Source organism: Lactuca saligna, chromosome 8 (assembly GCF_052625555.1).
Source record: "Lactuca saligna cultivar CGN05327 chromosome 8, ASM5262555v1, whole genome shotgun sequence".
Taxonomy (NCBI): domain Eukaryota; kingdom Viridiplantae; phylum Streptophyta; class Magnoliopsida; order Asterales; family Asteraceae; genus Lactuca; species Lactuca saligna.
This window is the reverse complement of record NC_136424.1, coordinates 133,796,732-133,820,125: the sequence shown is the minus strand read 5'-3', so window position 1 is coordinate 133,820,125 and position 23,394 is coordinate 133,796,732. Positions and strand designations below refer to the sequence as shown.

The 23,394-nt window shown below is 35.5% G+C and overlaps 2 protein-coding genes across 2 annotated transcripts; one reads left to right on the top strand and one right to left on the bottom strand.

Annotated features, from left to right (window-relative positions):
- Positions 1 to 1,327: 1,327 nt before the first annotated feature.
- Positions 1,328 to 3,518, top strand: LOC145012919 (uncharacterized). Its single transcript, XM_078971716.1, has 3 exons — positions 1,328 to 1,642; positions 1,983 to 2,422; positions 2,882 to 3,518. The coding sequence occupies exons 1-3, from the start codon at positions 1,478 to 1,480 to the stop codon at positions 3,321 to 3,323; spliced, it is 1,047 nt and encodes a 348-aa protein (XP_078827842.1). The 5' UTR covers positions 1,328 to 1,477; the 3' UTR covers positions 3,324 to 3,518.
- Positions 3,519 to 13,083: 9,565 nt separating this feature from the next.
- On the bottom strand, positions 13,084 to 14,112 carry LOC145012530 (Calcium-dependent lipid-binding (CaLB domain) family protein). Its single transcript, XM_078971331.1, has one exon. The coding sequence runs from the start codon at positions 14,057 to 14,059 to the stop codon at positions 13,259 to 13,261; it is 801 nt and encodes a 266-aa protein (XP_078827457.1). The 5' UTR covers positions 14,060 to 14,112; the 3' UTR covers positions 13,084 to 13,258.
- Positions 14,113 to 23,394: the final 9,282 nt, after the last annotated feature.

Sequence of the window (23,394 nt, the reverse complement as noted above, 5' to 3'; positions counted from 1 at the left end):
TAGCACTATCAACACTATTTTTCTTTCTAAGCTCTTCTATCTTTCGAAGATAGTAAGCTTCATCATCTTCTTCATCCTTCATCTCACTCATTCTTCTCAACATACACTCATTGGCCAAATTATTCTTGCCATGACAATAGTTGCAGTCATAGCCGGAATCTCCCATTAGCTTCTTTTCTTTCTTCACCTTATCCTTTTGAGAGTTGGTGTGGCTCTTATCCTTTGCTTTGTCCGAACTGTAGTTCCCTTGTCAATTCCTGTTTTTAAGGCGTCCAAAATTCTTTTTGGAAAACTTTTTGGGATTTGACACCATCAGAGTGCATTCTTCTTTCGTAAGTTTACAATCATAGAGATCTGACTCTAAATCTTATTTTGCTACCTTTTTTCCCTTTGCTACTAGGGCCAACGAACCCATGTTGGAGACAAGCTTAACATCTTTCGTCACTTCGTCTTCGTGGGATCTAAGAATTCCCACTAGCTTAACCAAAGTATAATTCTTAATCTATTCATGAGCTTTTACGGTTGACACCACTGCTTTCCATTCTGATCTCAAACCGTTCATGAACATCACCTTTTGCTCTATCGTTTCACGCCTGATTTTGTGTTTTAACATCCTGCTTAAAAGATGATTAAAACGTTTAAATGTTTGATCAACTTTCTCATCTTGCTTTTGAGCAAAAGAACCAAACTCCGAAAGAATTAATGTTTGAACTGAATGTTCAAGATTTGCATCGCTTGAATAGAGTTCTTTTAACCTGTCCCATATCTCCTTCGTTGTTTCACAAGAACTCACCAGACGAAACATGTCTAGAGGAAGAGCGAACCTGATTATCCTCATTACCTTGACGTTACTCATTAACTTCTTCTTTTCATATTGAGGAATGTTCGTTTGTTCAATAAGAAGAGCGTTGTATTCGGCTTGAGTTTTGATGACTTTCCTTGTTGCAGTGTGAGCAAACGTCTACTGGGTTATTGACTCCCATATCAAGGAACCATGATCTTCAAGACTAAGCACGTAGTCTTCGAAGTGTAGCGCCCATACTTCTTAATCTTGCGGAAAAAGAATAGGAATCCCGGTAGTAGATCCAATGTTGTTGGATAGATTGAAAGAAAGAGTGTGATGATCTTCCGTTTTGAACCTGGATAGAGTAGCCTAAGAAATTTTTTCATAAAATAATTTACTTAGGTTTAAAAATATAAAAAATAAAATAATCTAACATTTTTGTAATATCAACTCTATAAAATATTATTAATATAAAATTATAGACTGGGGTCTCGGTGTTGTCTTTTTATTCGTTGATTCATTCATTCCTTTCTCAAATATACACTCCTTCATTCATCCTCTGTTGCCAACAACAAGGAACAGAGAAAGCGAGAGAGTCATTTCCTGAATCCCCAACAAACACCATCCAGCTGCAAATCTCATCACCAAGTTTACTTTTATATACAGAGAGAAAGAAAGAGTTAGAGAGCAGCCATGGGTGTGGATTACTACAAGGTTCTTCAGGTGGACCGCAATGCTAAAGACGATGACCTCAAGAAAACCTATCGTAAACTCGCCATGAAATGGCACCCTGATAAGAACCCTAATAACAAAAAAGAAGCCGAAGCCAAATTCAAAACCATCTCTGAAGCCTACGATGTATGTATTCTGAAATTAATTGATCAACATATGTGTTTCAATGCCGACATGTAACGAATCTCATATAATTGTCAATTTAACAAGGTTTTCAACTGAATTTGTATGAATTTTTGACATTGAATAGGGTATATACATTCAAAGCGATCAATGTATTGAATTCATAGACTTTTGAAACCGATTATTATAATTTGAATTGGGTTTAGATTCACACCGATCAATGTGCATTTACATATATCTAAACCTAAATTTTCCGAATACGTGATTTTCAAGCAAGGGTTTAATGCATCGATAAACTTTTTGAATCGATTACTGAAATTAGATCGGAATTATATACGTTCAGGTTTTGAGTGATCCGAAAAAGAGAGCCATTTATGATCAGTACGGCGAGGATGGATTGAAGGGGCAGGCGCCACCACCGGGTCCTGGTGCGTTTTCCGGCATGTCAGATGGAGGCTCTGCGACATTTAGGTTTAATCCTCGAAATGCAGATGAGATTTTTTCAGAGTTTTTTGGGCACTCGAGCCCATTTGGGGGAATGAGGGACATGAGAGGATCACGTTCATCAAGTTCATTTTCCCGGAGTATTTTCAATGAAGATCCATTTGCCCAGTTCAGAAGCGGTGGTGGTGGTGGTGGTGGAGAAGGGTTCTCCGCCTCCGCCAGTATGCCCTGTAGAAAAGCCGCGACAATTGAGCGACCATTGCCATGTAGCTTGGAGGATTTGTATAAAGGAACTACAAAGAAGATGAAGATTTCAAGAGATGTTGCTGATCATACTGGGTGAGTTTGAGTTCTGATTTTGATTTTACTTTCCAAATTTCTCAACTCAAATTATGCATTCAATTTCATTATCACTTGTTTCATTACATGTCATGGATTATAATTGTCGCGTTAAATGCAAGAAATAACAATGCACTGCCCTCGTATTATGAAAAAAATCTATCCATTTATAGTATCGTCCAATCAATTTTCAGCACATTATACTTTGAAAAGTCTATCCGGTGTGAAATCACACGGTCCGTGTGAAATCACACTGTATGGGAGTTTCAGTTCTAATATAGATTGACTGATTCATAGATACTAGATTCTTATGTCGGTCACTTAGCAGGTTACTATGTACCTGATTTATATCTTACATGATTCTTCTGGGCTAATGTATCAGCTCAGGGGTTAGTAAAAGAGTAAATTTTTTTTACGGATACATTCAAAAGGACAAAATACTAATTGTTCTGATTTTAGGAGATCGACTACAATTGAAGAGATTTTAACAATAGATATAAAAGCGGGGTGGAAAAAAGGCACAAAAATAACATTCCCGGAGAAAGGAAACGAAGGGCGAGGAGTGATTCCTTCGGATCTTGTTTTCATAATTGATGAAAAACCGCATCCGGTGTTAAAAAGAGATGGTAATGATCTTGTTATGACCCAAAAGATATCATTATGTGAAGCTTTAACCGGTTATATTGTGCAAGTTTCAACACTTGATGGAAGAAGCTTAACAATTCCCATAAACTCTGTAATTTCCCCAAATTATGAAGAAGTTGTCAAAGGAGAAGGGATGCCTACGCCTAAAGAACCCACAAAGAAAGGGAACTTAAGAGTTAAGTTTACTATCAAGTTTCCTTCAAGACTTACATCGGATCAAAAAACCGGCATTAAGCGACTTTTGACGTGTTCTTGATTAATTTTTCTTTTATATTTTTTTGAGTGTTTTTTTTATTCGGTTTTATGAATGGGATCTTGGATTTGATTTTTTTTTATCGGAGGTTTTAGACATTTTGAATGTGTTTGTGTGAATTTTGTGCCTTTAGATGTATATGTTATTATTTGGTGTACACTACTGATAATTTGATATATGAATGGTTAACTTGAGGAAGAGTGATGTTAATATCACATTATTTTGTAAACTATCCTTTAAATGATGTTTAGGATGATATATTGTACGTATTTGACACGTAACATTTGAAAGCTTCTAGCTTTCGACAAAAGATGTTAGTTTAAACAAAAAAATTAGATTATAGCCCGCGTTTTAAACGCGCGAAACGCATAAAAACATATAATTGTTTACAGATATTGTATAATGATTATATATATATATATATATATATATATATATATATATATATATATATATATATATATATATATATATATATATATATATATATATATATATATATAGTTATTGGTATTATTGAAAAGTGTAGAAAATACATTAAAAAAGCTAAATATCTTTAACCATTGAATGACCACTTTGCGGACAACATTTTTTTGTTTTATTAGTTATGATATTATTATATAATTATAAGCATTTTAATTACACTTTCATTTCATAATAAGGTTACCTAATTTAAACATATATTAACAACCAATATACTGTTTTTTCCACTACATTAACTAATAACAATTATTTCATTTATTCAAATAAAGTCATATAATATAATTTATTGAATGTTAAATGTTATATATATTTAATTTTAGTATATTATTAATAGAGATTCTTTTCTAAATCATGATTGGTTTATTTTAAATTAATTATGTAGTGTTCACAAGAACTTTGCGTTAGTTTTAGTGTAACTTTGAATAATTTTAGTATACCATCAATGTAATTTGGTATATCTTTCAATTATATGAAATATCAAATAATGACATTTCATTACTATTGTGATAATTTAGTTTATATATTGTATTTTTACTAATCTTAACGATTTTTTTTTTCTAATAACCGTAACGTTTTTACTAATTGTACTTTTTGCAAATCTCTTAATATCTTATAATTTTTCATAACTATGTTTTTTCAAGATTGATTATCTTAATAGTTTTTTTTTTCAGTCTATTCAATTTTATATTTCATTGTACAACATCATCGTTTGTATGCATTTTGAAATGTCACTTTAAAAATGTTTAATGTTTACACCTCGATATTAATTTTTTTTAATAAACCCGTGTAATAATTGTGGAATATATATCTCGTTTTAATTAACATTTACTTCCTTCATTAAATCAAATTTCTCATTAAACGAATATATTTTTGGAAAGTAATAATAATAATGGGATAACATTATCTAAGACGTAAATGCTTGATATACTTTTGGAGGAAAAAAATCAGTATCATTAAAAAAATTTATAAAAAGAAAATACAAATTTAAATTTGGTGAAATTATGGAGGAAATTACTGGCGAAAATTATTTTAGAGGGAGTTGTATTTTGTAAGGTATAATAATATTATAAAATTCGAAATATGTATATTTGTTGTGCAAATTTATAAGTTTTATTGTTACTATATAAAGATAAAAAGGTAGGTTGGTATGATATACGAAAACATAATAATTTCAATGATATTTTAAAATAATGTCAAAATTAACTGGATTCTTATAACATAAAAGAAAAATCATAATAAACTCTAATATATAAAAGTAACATTTTCGTAATTAATGTTAGTTCCCAAGATAGTTTAGTTCTGTTTTGTTAAAGGTACGTAATATCTTTTCATGTTTGTTTGAAAAGTTTCAAAAAAGTAGTTAACAGATTTCATGTAATTTGTTACAAATAAAATCGAAATATATGAATACATATATTTGATATAGAAACAAAAAAATAATCGAAAAAAATATAAAAAGCGAAAGAATGTACTCACCTTCTAGTGCACAAGAGCGAATGTTTGATGCAGAGAAAGATGATGGAAGTTATAAGCAATAAGAATGATGTTGCAGGAAAAGGTTTGAAGAAAAGAAATGATTGAAAATAAGTGTGAGCCGCGGATTCAATGATGAATCGTATATGTATGTGATAATTTGAATATGATTTTTTGGTATTAATGATTTTCTAATAAAAATAGATTTTATATTAATGGTATACTAATATAAACGGATTTATATTAATGGTTGATATTAATTAAAGATCAGAATATGTAAACACAGTTATATTAATCAAAATAACTCTTTGATTATTGTGAGAATGTCACTCAAAAACTCACGGTGTTTACAATGTTTTCCAATAATCATAGCTCGACCTAAAACAATGTATATATAATCCTAACTACCGACTTGTAATTAGATTACAATTAGGAAACTATAAACCGACTTGTTTATGATTTCCTAAAAACTAGGTTGGTCTCCAAGTCCTACTCGACTTACGATTCCAACAATCACCCCCGAATCTCTATGTCCTTCTAAAGAATTCTTCAACTCCTGATCCGGTTTTAGAACACGGACTCGTCGCTGTCGTCACGTTCTGAAAAATCACATTCTCGTAATTTTTAGAGTCGTTCCGTACATTTAGACGCAAAGTGACCCGATTTGTCACACTGAAAACAAACCACCGTAGATCAGTCTTTTTCCCTATTTTTCCGATTCTTGTCACATCAACAATTACAATTTTTGCAATTAGAATTAGAATTGGGCTCCCCACCTTAGGCTTGTGATGAGTTATTGTATTTATTTCCTTGTCGGCTACGATTTGTTTTGGGCCCACTCGATCCAACTGACCCAAATCCGGATCCATTGTTTTGATTATATCCACCGGATCCACCTTCCCCTTTCAACTTTCCTTTCGTTCCACTGTGTAACCTCGATGCGCATGCACCACCAGACAACGACCCATCTCTATCTCCGGTTGATTTTACAAATAGTACCTTCGATTGATCGCTCCCATCGGCATCCTCTTCCTTTACTCTTTCTTCGTATGCTTTCAGACAACCAACAACATCCTCGTATCCAACAGTTTTCAGGTCAATAACTTGTTCGAGGGAGGCTACAATATAGATGAACCTCTTCGGTAAGGATTTAAGAAATTTCTTAACCATCTTCGATTCTTCAATTGTTTCGCCAAGTGCTGCTGATTGAGATGCAATTCCGGACAACTTTCCCGCAAAAGTATTGATCTATTCTGATTCCATCATCTTCATTCTGTCGAATTCAGAGCTTAGGGTTTGAAGGCGAGCCTCCTTCACTCGATCAACCCCAACATGACGAGCTTTGATCTCATCCCAGAGGACTTTAGCTGATTCGACATCACCTATTTGCATAATCAACGATTCTGGTATTGCTTGGTACAACAATCCGATTGCCAGGTAATTTTTTTCATCATTACCGTCTGTTCCTGGGTCAATCGGTGTCCAAGCTTTGTGAATTCTGAGCACTACTTTCATCCTCAGTGCCCAGACGGTGTAATTAGTAGAAGTGAGCATGGGACATTGAATAGAAGTTGATCCGGTTTCTTTCACAATCACCGGAGCAGGTCCTCCGTCGCCCCCTGCATCAGCCATGTTGACCTAGCTTGTCAATAAGTTAGAAATTTGGTCTCACGACTTCTTAACTCAAGCTCTGATACCAATTAAAGATCAGAATATGTAAACACAATTATATTAATCAAAATAACTCTTTGATTATTGTGAGAATATCACTCAAAAACTCATGGTGTTTACAATGTTTTTCAATAATCATAGCTCGACCTAAAACAATGTATATATAATCTTAACTACCGACTTGTAATTAGATTACAATTAGGAAACTATAAACCAACTTGTTTATGATTTCCTAAAAACTAGGTTGGTCTCCAAGTCCTACTCGACTTAGGATTCCAACATTAATGTCTTGATTGAAATTGTCTGTTAGTAATATGCTTTTATATTGAGCATATAAAAATCTTCATAAAAATTCAAGATTTAAAATATGGAAATCTTTTATTATAATTAAATACATTTCATTTCAATAAATGTAAGTTATTGTTTGACGATTGGAAAACATTTATTGGAATTAAATACATTCCACATAGGGAAGATGATGTCAGCAATTTGATCTAAGGGTGGAAAAAATAAAATTGAAATACAATCAATGATCCAGATTATTTAAGACGATGTCATAAGATTTCTTTTTTAATAATATTTAGATATTTGTTTGAAAATACGAGTGTTTAGTTTTTAGTTTAAATAAAACGCTCAAAATATAAAAATTAATTCATGTTGTGTTTTAACAAAATGATATTTTGAGCTTTTTAAATCAATTTTCAAAATTGCCTTTCAAAAAAAAAATATATATATATTTACTTTTTTTTAAACAATTGTACATTTATATAATTTTAGAAAATTTCAAATTCTTATAGCTCCAATTGTCAATAAATGAAAACTAAGCTACTATTTATTAAAGTTTTGTATTAAAATTATAAAATAAGTTTTAACTCTTTATTTTGATACACGTACTAGACACGATATCTTTAGAAGTCATTAGATAATGCCTCGAAGTGTTCAATGTTCAGTCAACCGTCCCCATAAGAAAAGAATAATACTAGCATTATTCTTTCCTGTATATGGAATTCCAAATATACCCTTCATAAATAACATAGAAAACAATAGTATTTATATCTCTAAACCTTTTAAGCATCTTTATTCCAAAGTCTAGTTTCATCTCAAACACTCGTTCCAGTACTCCCTGCACTAGAAAACATTAGTCTAGATATTTACTAATTTACTTTATATTAAACAACAATAGTTTAAAATATTTGTGCTTAATTAACAAGCTTAGCAGCAAGGTTCAAACGGAGTCAAAACAGCTAAAACAGGTCGTTAAAAATTAGTTTGATTATGAACATAATTACGTTTTAGGTGTTTTGCCTCGGACTTTTATGTTTAGTAAGGTTCAAATTGGTTCTTAAAATATTGTTTAAATATCTATTTACTTATATTTTTTCTATTAGTTTAAGCCTATAAATACTTTAACTTGTTTCGATCGTGTATATATTACATCATTATGAACCAGTACAATAGCTTTTTAATGATAATTAACATGTTTTTTTTTTTTTTTCAAATTTACCCAAACATTTAATTCTATTACAAATTTACATTAATTTTTTAATAAATTTGACCAACTTTTTGTATGTTTTTTACAACTTCGTCTTCATATTTACACGCTTTTTTAAAACTTTGTATTGATATGATTTTACATGTGTCTTTTACTTCATTTTAAACAAATTTTGAGTATTACTTATGTATTAATTCTACTTTTGGAATAGATATTTTTACTGCTCCAAAAACCACGGCCTCTTGGTCCCTATTAGACTATGTGGTATGGGGCCGTTAACCTCTGTTATTATTGACGTGGTCCGTGGCGGATGCAGCTATCCCATTAAGTAGGGTGCATGGACCGCACTTAGAAATGGATCTTACCATTTTTGTTACTAATAAGCTCTTTAAAAATCATATTTTTACTAAAACATCCTCTTTAACACTCACTTGTACATAAAATTGCCCCAATTGACATTTCTTTTTACCGAAAAACCCAAAAAAAAAAAAATGAATTTTACGTTTTTATATAATTTTTATGAAAATGGACCCTAATTATATTTAGTTCTAGATCCGTCACTAGACATGGTATGCCCTTAACGGCATGGTAACGCGTACAACACCTCCCCATCTCCCTCACCCGTTGCCAAGGTAACAAGCTGCAACGCGTAAAATGACAATGAATTCGAACGTTTTCAAACGGGCTTTGACCAATAAACAGTCATTTTAGATGATAAAAAAATTAATTAAATTTTACATACATGTAAATACATACATTCTATACAGAATTATTTCACCTTATTATTTTCTTTCTCTATATTTCATAAACTTTCAATACTTGGAAAAAAAATGAATTTATTTCAGCTGTTTCACCCGTGCAATGATGATGACGATGACGATATCTTCGTCATACGATGTACTTGTACGAACATACTACTACAACTAGATTCATCTCCTCAACTAACAAGACATACGATGTTAAATAAAAATCACGAAGAAGGACACCAACATGTAGTTCCCAATTATTTTGCGGATAATTGTATCTACCAGCCACATGCTTTCAAAAGAAGAAGGTTTCATTTTTGGAAAAGTGCATTTATACGGATAGCCAATGCCCTGAAAAGCATGTATTGTTTCTTTCAAGTTTTGTAAATTATAAATGTAGCTTTTACATAATTTAAATACATTTTTTACCTATTAAATATACATTTATATATGAATTTTTCCAAATGAGATATGATGCTAGAGGTAAACAAGGATTCACAAAATTGTAGAAATGTGTTGCAGCAATTAAGCTTATGGCTATGGGGGAGTCGCCTAATTCTGTTGACGATTATATGAGAATGTCTAAGATAACTATAAGAGAAAGTTTGTATAGATTTGCGAAAGTTGTTGGAGAAACCTTCAGTGATGTTTATTTGAGCAAACCTTCGTTGAATGATATGCAACAACTATATGTGGCACATGAAGAAAGACATGGTTTTTTAAGTATGCTTGGAAGCATTGATTGTACACACTGAAACTGGAGAAATTGTCATGTGGCGTGGAATGACCAGTATGCAAGTGGTCATCATGGAACGCCTTTGTTGGTATAAGAGGATGTTGTTTCCCAAGATTTATGGATTTGGCATGCTTTTTTTCAGGGTAGCGTGTTCCAACAACGACGTCAATGTTCTTGATCAGTCACCAATATTCGACTCTCTTTTGTCAGGAAAGGCATCAGATGCTCCTTTCACAATGAATGAAAATGAATATAAGTTTGGGTATTACCTTACGGACGGAAGATTTCTAGCATATTCCACATTTGTGAAGGCTTTTTGATATCGAGTATAACCAAAAGACAAAATTTTCAAGAGAATGCAAAGACCATGTAATGATGTGGAACATGTTTTTAGAGTTCTAAAGTCGAAATGACATATAGTTGAACATACGGTACAACCATATCGGTTAGAAACTCTACGGGATATTATGTATGCATGTATCATAATGTATACCATGGTTATTGAAGATAAATGACGAAATATTGCGGAGTATATGGCTACGAAACCCAGACATGTGTAATTTCAATCGGAGACAGTGGAATACTTACATAGAGTTGTTGATATTCAAGATGCACGAAAACACAAATGACTTTAAGAAGACTTGACAGATTATATATGCAATAGTACCGAATAATTTATGAGCAAAAAAGGAATATTTTTTTGTTTTTAAATGTTATTTGTTTTTTGTTGTGATGTTTTTTTTAGAATTTTAAATGCTATATTTAATAAAAAAAGGGTTTTATTTAAATAACACATTTTATAAAATTAATTTTGTTTTTATAAATACTAAAAAAATAAATACAAAAGAAAATAAAATAAATGATAACATGAAAATTAATGGATTTTATAACATGTTGGGGATTTCTTCACTTGGGGCGTGTTTGACAAAAGTAGCTGTTAGCTGGAAGCGGTTAGTGGGTAGATGGTAGCATGTAGCGGGAAGTTGTAACTTTTATTTGTTATATGAGTGTTTGGCAAAAGTAGCTGGAAGCTTTTGAAATATATAAAATTACATAAAAGGACAATTGATTAAAAATAAATAAATATATAAATATAATTTTAAGGGTAATTATGGAAATTGATTTGAAAAGCTCAGTAGCGTTTTGTTAAACTCTACATGAAATAACTTTTAGATTTGGAGCGTTTTGTTTAAACTAAAAGCTAAACACTCGTACTGTCAAACGAAGCTTTTTGTTTAAACTACGTGTTTTATCAAAAACTAAAAGCTAAAAGCTCCCAAACGTTTCCAAAAGCTCCGTGCCAAACACACCCTTAGTGTTATAACACCAAGTGAGAAATATGAGAAAACAAAAGAATTAAAGAACCAATAAAGTTGTTAAAAAAAGGCTAATGTTCAGATTTATTCTTCAATTGTTAATGTATTTGTTTTATTCACTATACTTGTTATAGCTTAGTGGTATCTGATGTCGCCCTTACTTTTTAAGGTTCAGGTTCAAATCTCGTCATGAATATATATGGATTTTAGGAGTAGATCAGATTTGTCGTCAAAAAAAAAAAAAAAAAAAAAAAACTTGTTTTTTATAAATCGTAGTCATTCGACTTTCAAAACTATATTTACATCCTTATGTCTTGGTATGACCATTGTTATAATGAAGTAAAATATACACGGGATAATGACTTAAAAAGGTAATGAAGTTTTAAAAATGTACAAAAAAATACCATTATGTTATTTTTAGTACTCAAAATACCATTAAAGTATATTTTTTATACACAAAATACCAATGAAGTACATATGTGTTCAAATAATACCTTGTGGGTAACCTACAATAGCCGGTAAAATGGTATTTTGTGTACAAAAAAAAAACAATGGTCTTTTTTGTACATTTTTGAAACTTCGTTACCTTTTTAAGTCATTTTTCCTTCTTTGAATGTAATGGAAATTTAGTTACTTTTTATAAAGAACCTTCCACTTCACTTCGACCACTACTGTTGTTCATCGCCACCCTCCACCACCATGGCAAAACCTTTTTTCTTATTCTTCCTCCTAATCATCTGCCTACTTTCATCAACGCCGGAATCTCACCGGCCACCTCCGTTTCTCGGCAAATCCCCACGGCTTCTCAAAACCCAAAAATTCTTGTTCAACCGAAGTACACTTACGAGACACGATACTTTGATCAGACTCTTGATCATTTCAGTTTCAATGATCTTCCCAAGTTCCAACAACGTTATCTCATCAACTCCGATCACTGGGTGGGCCCAGGCCCTAGTAGTTTGGGCCCAATCTTCGTTTATTGCGGCAACGAAGGCGACATCGAATGGTTCGCTGCCAACACCGACTTCGTTTGGGAACTCACCCCTCGTTTTGGTGCCATGGTCATCTTCCCCGAAGTAAAAGCCCTAATTACTCTACTCTACATTAATTTGTTCACTTGCAGACCTTTAATAATACAATTTTATCAAAAGCTGCATGATTTGATCTAGCATCGATATTATGGTGAATCGATGCCATATGGAAGCCAGAAAGAGGCATACAAGAATGCTTCTACTTTAGCCTATCTAACAACCGAACAAGCACTTGCTGATTACGCTCTTCTCATCACCGATTTGAAGAAAATTTTATCAACCGAAGCATCACCTGTAATCTTGTTAAACTGATCATACGGTGGAAGTAAGATCATTTCCAACAATTTCAACAAAAATTAAACAAGCACTTGTTGATTACGCTCATCTCATCCCATTTACCTGAAGTACCTGGTTACCATAATGTTTTAGTTGAACACATTTGTATTTTGTTGGTATTCTGAGTACAAATAGTAACATTAATGGTATTTTTTGTACTAAAAAAACAACAATGGTATTTTTTGAACATTTGGAAACCGGATAACCTACAATAGTCAGTAAAATAGTATTTTGTGTAAAAAAAAAACAACAATGATATTTTTTGTATACTTTTGAAACTTCGTTACTTTTTAAGTCATTATCCTAATATACACAACCAAAAACAAATTAAAGAACATTAGACAACCCAAAAAAGTAAACGGGCTAAATTAGACAATAGTTTAAAGATCAATTTCAGCTTTAAGCCTTAAACTTAAATGAGATATTATGAAATGAATCCATCTATGAGCAAGGTAAAGCTACATATCCAACAATGCATGTAATGTAATTAACTTCGATCATACCATTTATCATTTTCAACCTGTAACAACTTCAATTCATGCGATTCTTGATTTTTACTAATGATTAAAATCACATTAGACAAACATCATCGATTCCCTTTTATATAAAAGGAAACAGAAAGAACAAATAAAAAGAGGGATAAAGTATAATTGTCTATTCGTCGTCGACGTCGTACCCGAGATCATCCTCAACTTTCTCGGCGGCATCTTCGGCGATTTCATCTTCCACATAATCAATCCCCTCCGCAATCGCCAACCCACCCACCAATCCCGCCGCCGCACCAACCGCCAGTCCAGTTCCCATCCCATACTTGCTTTCCTTCTCCCCCTTATACTCGCCGTACGACGGTTGTTGACCACCGTAACCAGTAGACTGCCCATAACCAGGCTGACCGTATTGAGGAGGAGCACCGTACGGAGAATACGGATACCCAGACGGCGGAGCAGCGTAGGGATAACCCCCACCGTAAGGTGGCGGAGCAGCTGGGTATTGTGATTGTGGTGGTGGAACGCCGTATGGAGGTGCGTAGTAAGGATCCGGCGCACGATAGCTCGGTTCCCTAACGGAGACTTTCACCTCCAACGTCCCGTGAGGGCGGCCGGAGGGACGTTTGAGTTTTAAAGTATCGACGAAATACTCACCGATTCCGACCTCATCAACGACGTCTTTGAGTTTGAGCTTGGCGGAGCCGATCAACGGCTTGGTGTCCTCCGCCGCGTTAGCATGAACGATGTCGATGTAGAGAGTGGAGTCCTCGATCCGATCGTTGAGAGGGATGGTGAGTTTTTGATCCCACACCGGCGACTCGTCGCCTTCTTCGTCGACGTGTGTGGAGCATTTGTTTTTCGGGTCAACCCAGACGACGGCGTAGGGCTTGAGAGGACCGTGACGCCAGTTGACATTTTTGAGGTTTTTGGCGGAGGAAATGGTGAGGTCTAGTTCGTAACGCGCCATGATTCGCCGGAGAAGGAGGGAAATTTGGGTGGTTGAAGTGAAGTGTTGCCATGGATTGAGGAACGGTATATATAGTAGTTGCTATGTGATTGTTATCGAAGGATCGCGAGAATAATGCCTTTATTGGGTATGTTTAATTACTTTTCTGCCCTTGTAGTTGAGAAGGAAAATGTTGAATGGGATCGTCAACTATTTTATTGGTAGAGAAAAATATATCGTTTTAAATAAAATATAAATAAAAAATATGGATATGAAATTTTATTGCGTTTGTTTGAAATGTGATATTACCTTTTTGCCTTGTGAGGTGGAAACGTGATGTCAAAGTATATTAGGTTTGGTTAAGTTTAAAACAAGTAAAAATGATTCACAAAACAACATAATTAAAACATAAATTACGACGTCTGGAATTTTTTTTATTATTATTTTAACATTTGTTATTTGTCTTGATTTAATGAATATAAAGATCGGTAGAAATAAAAGATTAATGAATATGAAAAGTAAATAAAAGATTAGAGGATATTTGATTTCTCAAATTAAAAGGATATGTCTTTCTTTCATAAATTGTATTTTTATTACTTTTTAATACTTTTCAACGGATGAGAACTAATTTTAAAGTTTCTATTGAACGACATGATTTAGGGATGTCAAAAAGTTTCATGGGGTCCCGTTCATTTTGGGAATTTTTTCTAAAAAAAATCGGGGCCGGAACCAAGGTTAACCATCGTTTTAATTTTGGGGGCGAGGGCGGAGGTGGGCAATCCCGTCCCGAAACCCCTATGGGGACCGCATTGATAAATTGCATATATATTTACATATATTAATTATATAAATATAATAAAAATAACATTATTTTGAGCTTTCAAAATTCATCAAAAAACATATTTTTAAGTTGTTAGTATAATGTTTTTAAGATGTCATAACGTTTTTATTTTTAACATATAAAATTATGCTATAAATAATTATTTGTTATCTAAAAAATATATTCTTTTATTTTAAATATCAACTTCTTTTAGCCAAAAAAAAGTCACCCCAAAATCAATCGGGAGCGGGGGCGGGGATAATAAATGGGATTCAGAGGGCGGGGACGGGGGTTGGAAGGATAAACATTTCGGGGACGGGACGGGGACGGGGTAACGGTGAAATTTCAGGGGCGGAGGCGGGGGATGCACTCCCCATTCCGTTTGCCACTGTTGACATTCCTAACATGATTGTCTCAAACTCTAATTGAGCTATAAACACAAGTAAGTAGGCTAGGACACGTGGGGTATTATCTAGTTTTTATGTCTAATCTCAACATTAATTTTTCATATTTTTGTCAATTTTATTGTTTGATCTAGAGATTCATCCTTTCCAAAACTATCACCTAACATTTCTGAATTTTTTATAGTCTTCTACTATTGATTTATGTTTTGTTTTTTCAATTATTGGTTTCATCTCATAAACAAAAATAGCATTTCTACTAGAAAAATGACATTGTAATACAACAAAGTTTTGGCTTGGTCTTTGTTTTGGATTTGTCACTAAGGTTTTTTTTTTTTTTTTATTATTATTATTATTTTTTTTTTTTTGCTCAATTACTCCTTAAAGTATTATTTTATCAATTAAATAAGGAAACTATACAATTTAACCCGGTTTCACTGGTTATAATTATCCTAGGTGGCTTTTTATTTTATATTTTATATTTTCCTTTAGAAATCAAATCTAAGCTTATGTGGCTTTTTTTCTCAGTTTGCTTTTCCTCACCAATCGTGTACCATAATTGTTGGCGTGCTCATCTTCATAAGCAACAAAAGTACAAAACTATTTAGGGGTGGGAGTTAATGTGTACGTCGACTCCATTGCATTACACGGGATCGAATCAGGGTTTACAAACAAAGACGTCTTCTTCTCTGATCTCAACACTAACCCTAGCCATATGTGGGAGACGATTGAAGGTGATTAGGTTTACAACAAGCTGTTAAAAACTCCCCAAAACTTTCTTTGTGGCTTCTTTCTTCGCAATCATCTCCGAAGTCTCCTTCACCAACCATTTCAGTGTCAAGGGTTCATGGCGTCTAAAATCGAGTCAATGGCAACTTTTATCGACTTTCTTCAAATCAAGATCTTGATGTGTTTGCTTCTTCAAGTTTCATCCATCTTTCAGGTTTTTATGTTTTGAGTTATAGGATTTGATTATATATTGATTTCAACAATCAATCTAATTGGATAGAGCGTGTGATAGAAAGAAAGTTTTTGGGAGTTTTTAAAAAAATTCTCAGTTGGTGGAAGTTAAAGATGGAAGATGGTGTTGGTGGGGAGGTAGAAGAATTCAGGATTCTTGGCATGGGTGATAGTTGGTCAACTCAATTTCCTAATATATGAGTATTTTTTTTTTAAACATTATAAAAAATGAAATTGGTGTGTTTAAGGTGGATTAGATGTAACGACCCAAAAATCAAGAGTAAAAATTTCATTTTTAATATAACCAAAACATAGATATCATTTATTCCAAACATTCCAAAACATCGCTAATTAAAACATTTATCAGAGTTTATCCCAAAATCATTCATTGCGGAAAACATGGTGTATGCGCTGCGATCAATCCGAGCCCTTCTTTTCCAAACCGATGACGCATGAAACAATAAACAAAATTGTAAACACGAAGCTTAGTGAGTCCCCCAGAGCATACCCCACATAGACCATATAACCACATAATCCATACTAGCTATAACAACTACATAAACCATATCAATCACATAATCCATGCATATAAACATGTAGGGATTGCCATGGGCTCCCCCACATGGTCTGATATCCAACTGACACAGGCTCCCCCGGGGTCTTCCATGCAAGTATCACAAAGACAACTAGCATATCGCATACTATCATAAACAACTATCGTACCACATGTCACATAATCAACTAACATATACAAGCCAAGCATATAAACTTATAAGGATGTCATGGGTACCCCCCATATACAACCTCTAATATCGTTTCTGGTAGAAGTTTCACAAGAAACTAGGCACGCATCTGCATTTCAGTACAACCTATCATCCACAGACGGGTGGTCAGAGTGAGCGGATCATACCGACTCTCGAGGATATGTTGAGAGCCTGCGTTATTGACTTTGGTGGTAGTTGGGACTCCTACCTACCCTTCACAGAGTTCTCCTATAACAACAACTTTCATTCCAGTATTTGTGCCCCATCATATGAGTTGTTTGTATAGACGGAGATGTCGCACCCCAATCTTTTGGGGTGAGATCGGTCATAGGGTGATGAGACAGACCGAGGTAGTCCTGCAGACTACCGAGAGGATTCAGCAGATCAAACAGTGGTTGCAGACCGCACAGAGTCGGCAGAAGAGTTACACTGACAGGTGTCGATCTGAGTTGGAGTTTTAGGTCGGTGACATGTTACTCCTGAAGGTCTCGCCTTGGAAGGGTGTGATCCATTTCAAGAAAAGAGGGAGATTGGGTCCCCGATACATCTGGCCATTCAGGATCATTTCCATGGTTGGCAAGGTGGCATATAGACTAGACCTACTAGAGGAACTTAGACAGATCCACAACACTTTCCATATGTCACAGTTGCGGAAGTACGTATTAGATAAGGAGGCAGTGGTGTTATTGGATGACATACAACTCAACAAGTGCCTGAATTACATAGAGAGGCCAGTGGCCGTTCTGGAGAGGAAAGTGAAGGTTCTACGGAACAAGGAGGTACCTTTGGTAAAGGTACAATAGGAGCACTGGAGAGGATCTGAATAGACTAGGAGCCGGAGGCTGAGATGCGGGTGCATTACCCGGAGTTGTTCATAGCAGCAGACTTTGAGGACAATGTCTAGTTCAATTAGGGGAAAATTTTAACACCCCAACTCTCAGGTATAAACTTTACAGTCTTATATTCATTTTGGAAGGTCTACTCGACGAGTTGGATGCCTTGACTCGTCGAGTAGGAACGAATTTGCTCGCGTGTATTAAGTGCCCAACTCGACAAGTTGGAGGACACGAATCGACGAGCTGGAGATGGAAGATGAAACCCTAATTTTCAGGGTTTTGCACCCTATTTAAAGGGTCATTAGCCTCTCTTACAGCCCCCTTTAAGATCATAAACCCTAAATCATAATTACTTTCCATATTTGTGTGTTATTAAGCTTGGAAGGAAGATCTTGGTGATAGGAGCTTGAAGACTAAGGAGCTTGGAGCAAGGAAAAGTTATGGATCAGAATTCTACTCCATTTTAGCATCACTTGAAGGTAACAAGTCGTTACCTTGAGCTTCCTTCTAACTAGATCTTTTCATGCTTGAGATTAGGGCTATTTTAGCATGTTGGTGATTGATTTCGGGTATTGGGCATGATCTGAAGTTGCAACTTCAAATCTAGGCTCATCTTGGTTCTTATAATCATAAAGCCTCAGTCTTTAGCAAGATAATGCTTTTCGTCCCTTAGAACCTCTTCTTTAGCTTGATTTTGGCCCTTAACACCTTGCATGTACGTAAAGTTTGAAACTTTAAGTAGGAAGTATGTTCTAGGAACTCATATCTACAATATGGAGCTTTGGGGTGGCTTATAAACATCTCAATGAAGAAAGGACTGAAGGGACTCAACGAGTTGCATGTCCAACTCAGTGAGTCTGATGAAGATTAGCCTTTAAGGGTTCTGCATGAACTCAGCGAGTCAGTTAGAGTTTTTTCGATAGTGGACACGCATGAACTCAACGAGTTGCCTGGGAACTCGGTGAGTCAACTAGGATCTTCATGATTCTTCGTGTTATTGAAGGACTCGACGAGTCAGTGAGCTGCACTCGACAAGTTTGGTCAACATGGACTGTTGACCTTGATTGTTGACTTTTCATTGACCAAGGGTTGACCAATTTAACTTATGGGGTTATTTTGGTAATTTAGGAATTTATTGAATTGGATCGTTGATGTGTATAAGTGATGGTGTGGGCACTGTATTTGTAGGAGGTTGATATTATCATTCCGAGCTACTTGGGAGGTGAGTTCTTCTCACTATACTAACAGGGTCGAAGGCACCAAATTTAGCCCTTTTCAGATTTGTATTCGGGTTTATTGCATGTTATGATTTATGATATGTATCATGGTTATAGGATGGTTGCTATGTTAGAGATCGGTTAGATCAGTATCCTGGTTATAGGATGGTTGCTATGTTAGAGATTTGTTAGATTGGTATCCTGGTTATAGGATGGTTTCTTTGTTAGTGATCAGTTAGATCGATATCCTGATTATAGGATGGTTACCATGATTAGTGATCTGTTAGATCTGCATGACTATTTAATTATATGTATATGCATATGTTTGTTGGTTTGGGGATTGGGTTGAGGAAAGTCTGCTTTGTGCTGTAGTCCAAGATACCTAGGGCAAACCGGATAGACTGTAGACCCGAGAGGGCATATAGTCAGGCCGAAGGCTCGACGAGTGGTTCGGATAGGCTGAAGGCCCTGAGAGGCTGTCCAGAGGTGCCGAAGGATCGGAGTACGGTCCAGATAGACTGATGGCCTGTGAGGCGGTCCAGATAGACTGATGACCTGTGAGGCGGTCCAGTCAGACTGATGGATCATTCTGCATGCTGTATTTGTTTATATGATATGGTTATATATGTATGTCGTTGGTATTTTGGGGAAACTCACTAAGCTTCGAGCTTATAGTTGTTGGTTATCTTTCAGGTACCTCTGATGATCGCGGGAAGGAGAAGGTGTGATCGTACAACTCCTCATATTTCATGATTTTATGATTGATTATGGGATACTCTGACATTATAATATTTTGGATACAAGTTTTGTAATAATCATTGGTTTTGAAAATGTTTTAAAAAGTTTAAATTTGGCATGATTTTTATGGATGTTACAAGTTGGTATCAGAGCCTTGGTTTGAGTGAATTGGAGGCAACACTCGCATGTCTCCAGTCTCAAACTGAGGACAAGATTTTGAAAAGATTTTCTTAAAATTTTTTCAAAATAATAAAGGAGGATGCAAGTGTACGATCAGCTAGAGCTTATGAATAGACCCCAAAACCTTACGGATTATTTGATTTATGTGATATTTTAGAACAACATGCTAGTACTACGCTAGGGATCTTCATGAATTGCATGATAGAATTGCCTGATTATATCATGCCCGGTATCCTAGGGTTTTTCTGAATATGAAATTGACATCATTACTGTAGTTGCTTAGTGTATGCATCACAACTGTACATAATTAAGATCTTATAGCATGAGAATATTTGGTTTAGCTTTATTTCCTGTTCATTGTTTGGTTGTGGGCTTAGAGTAAGATTGAGTATTCGAATCCCTATAGGGTCCAACGTTATGTATGGCTAGCATACACGAGTGTTGCAAGGTTGGTGGAAGTTTCATGGATGGGTTGTGGGAAAGAGTCCGCCAGTTATGAGATATTTAGCCTTCCTCTAGGGGTGAGGATTGAGTTCATACCATGCTTGGGTATAGTTTTAGGGAGTTGTGATGACACTTGAGACAAGTATGGGTGGGTGTGGAAGGTAGTATGGACCCGTACTACTGAAAGCACAAGACCCATACGTGTAGCAAGTAAGTCACAACCGTTAGGGTTTTGTTTGGGGTTGGTTCCCGAATTATTATGTGGAATATCTGATATCTTCCTGGTATGTTTTTCAGCATAGTGATTACTCGAAGATTTGTGACTTGATCCGAGTCAGGATCAGGAGAAGGCGGACAAGAGTCAACCCTAGTGCCCGAGACTGTCGCCATATGGGGCCAGACAAGATGGACGCTAGGATCCGGGAGATCCTGCAGGACAAGGTGGCTGCAATGTTCCAGGCTCAGTTACCAGAGATGTTTGGGTCTATCAAGACGGCCATGGTGGAGTATTTCAATGATTGTTATGCAGCCCTCACTGAGGCGGCTACCGCAGCAGCCACATCGGCTGTAACAGCAGCAGGTTTAGGAGCCAGTCGGGATTTTCAGTATTGGGACTTCGACCACACAAAGCCCCCTACTTTTGTTGGGATTCAGGACCCCATCAAAGCCATCAGGTGTCTATCTGATGTGGAGGGGTGTTTCTTCACGCTCTCATGTCCTACTGACCAGAAGGTCAGGTGTGCCCTGAACTTGCTAAGGTCTGGTGCAAAGGACTAGTGTAGATTGATGACTAAATCATATTCTGATGATCATAGAGTCGCGGTTACTTGGGAGGAGTTCCGATACATGTTCCGCGCTCGCTACATTCCACGGGTCAAGTGGGAGCGGATAGCTCAGGAGTTTCTGGATTTGAGACAGGATGGTGAGACGGCGACGGAGATCACCTGCATGTTCACGGAGAGGGTGATGTTCTGCCCAGAGTTTGCCTCTGAGCAGTCTCAGATGACATGTTATCTGAGCATGCTCAAGACTAACATCTGTCAGTTTGTTGCTACTCATCGGTGTGATACCCTGCTGGAGTTACAGGAGGCCACTAGACGACGTGAGTTGGAGATTGAGTTGCAGTTGAAGGAGCAGCGGTAGGCCCCGACACAGTCACAGCCAGTGCCGAAGTAGTCTAAGACCGTTGATTCTAGGACAAGGGGATAGCAGGGTCGTACTTGTGGCAAGTGAGGGAAGGGTCACTCGGGGGTTTGTAGATCTGGTAGCGGGTGCTGCAAATGCGGCAAGGAGGGGCATTTTACGAGGTATTGTGACCAGAAAGCCCCGGTTCAGGATATGAGGATCTGCAACCACTATCACTAGGGATTATGAGCATATTATTGTTACCTTCTAACACATATATCTACATGATTCTCTATGAAATACATGTTATGTGTATATGTATCATCTGTTATTTGGAATAAGTATTGAAATAACATGTTATACAGGTTTAAGTTATGTATAAAATATGTATATTTTATCTACTAATATATAGGGTAGAACATGGGTAGATAGTTGGTGTGTGTTGAAATAAATTGATGAGAGGCCTCGATGTTGTTGTTGATCTAGTCATCTAGCGGAGTATGGATGACGACCACAGAATCTTTCTACACAGTCATGTGGAACGCTGGCAGGTTCATAACCTATAGGTGTTGTGAACGATGTGTTCATCGGTGTACTCTACCCCCCTCATGGTTTTCTTTAGGACATCTATTGTTGAGGAAACCCCTTTGCAGTAATATCCATCCCAATGAAAATCCTAGATTAGGTAGCTTGTGATAGTTGTTGTTTTAGGAATGTAAAGTTAGAATAATGGGAATGGGTAATCGGGTTATTGTTGATTGTTGAATTAAATATAATTATTTATTGTGGGTTGAAAACCCTATATGCTCATCGGGCTCCCAAGCCTAACCCACTTAGTTTATTTGTATTACAGGTAGTGGCGCGAGGGCATAAGATGGATGTATCATTAAGTTATTTTGTTTATAAGCTTATACATGTAATAACCGGTGTATGGCTTGTAATATGTCGTTTATGCTTTTTGGTCTGTATCAAAACATGACATCCCAAGTTTTGATGATATAATGAAAATACTTTTCTTTATGAAATGCTTTGGTAAATATTATTTTATCATATTTTGTTTTTGGGAACAAATTCCGCATCATGTTTAAATCAAAAGGATTTACTCTGAAATTATTTTAAAAGCATAATTTTTGGTCGAGATTTTGGGGATGTCAGAGTTGGTATCAGAGCATTAGTTTAAGCGAACTAGGAATTTGTAGGATTTCTAAACTTAAACTTAGTATGCTAAGTTAAGATTGTGGACTAAGTGTCTCTTGTATTTTAGACACGAGCACTAGTTTATTTTAGGAAAGTTTCCTAAAATGCTTTTATGTGCTAAATGTTATATGTTTACCATATATGATATTATTTGTTCGGATCTACGGTTTGTTGCCAACCAGATCTGGAGACTTATGTGTTTAGGATTCTAAGCATATGTCTATGGTATTAGAACTAGCATGTAATCGTTTGAAGTAATAAGGATGATTTGAACACCTATAATGAATAAGGATCTAAATTCACCTTTTTCGGTGTATAGATCAACAGTGGAAAGAACAAGAAGTGGAGTTGGAAACATCAACGAAAACAGGAATCAACAGCCTGTGATTGAACAAGTAGCTGTTGAAGCAGCAACACCTGAGCCAATGACAATGGTTAGGGTACAATTGATGATTCAGACAATGTTCGATCATCAGATGGAAGAAACGAGACATCTGCTTAGGCAAAATCCTAAAGAACTATAAGTTAAAGTTGAAGAGCCCGAAGTAAATGGAGGGCAATCAGAGGGGGGGAACTTCAGTGGGGTTATCTGTTAAGCCGACCCACCGATAGTTAAGCAGAAAAACCAAGATGGACGTAATGATGTTCGTGCGTGCAAGTATAAGGATTTCATG

What these genes read in the sequence shown, in the direction of transcription:
- LOC145012530 (XM_078971331.1), bottom strand. Translation starts at nt 14,059, where the DNA reads ATGGCGCGTTACGAACTAGACCTCACCATTTCCTCCGCCAAAAACCTC.
- LOC145012919 (XM_078971716.1), top strand. Translation starts at nt 1,478, where the DNA reads ATGGGTGTGGATTACTACAAGGTTCTTCAGGTGGACCGCAATGCTAAA. An exon ending in CCATCTCTGAAGCCTACGAT is followed by an intron (nt 1,643 to 1,982) that starts GTATGTATTCTG and finishes ATATACGTTCAG; the next exon opens with GTTTTGAGTGATCCGAAAAA. An exon ending in GATGTTGCTGATCATACTGG is followed by an intron (nt 2,423 to 2,881) that starts GTGAGTTTGAGT and finishes TTCTGATTTTAG; the next exon opens with GAGATCGACTACAATTGAAG.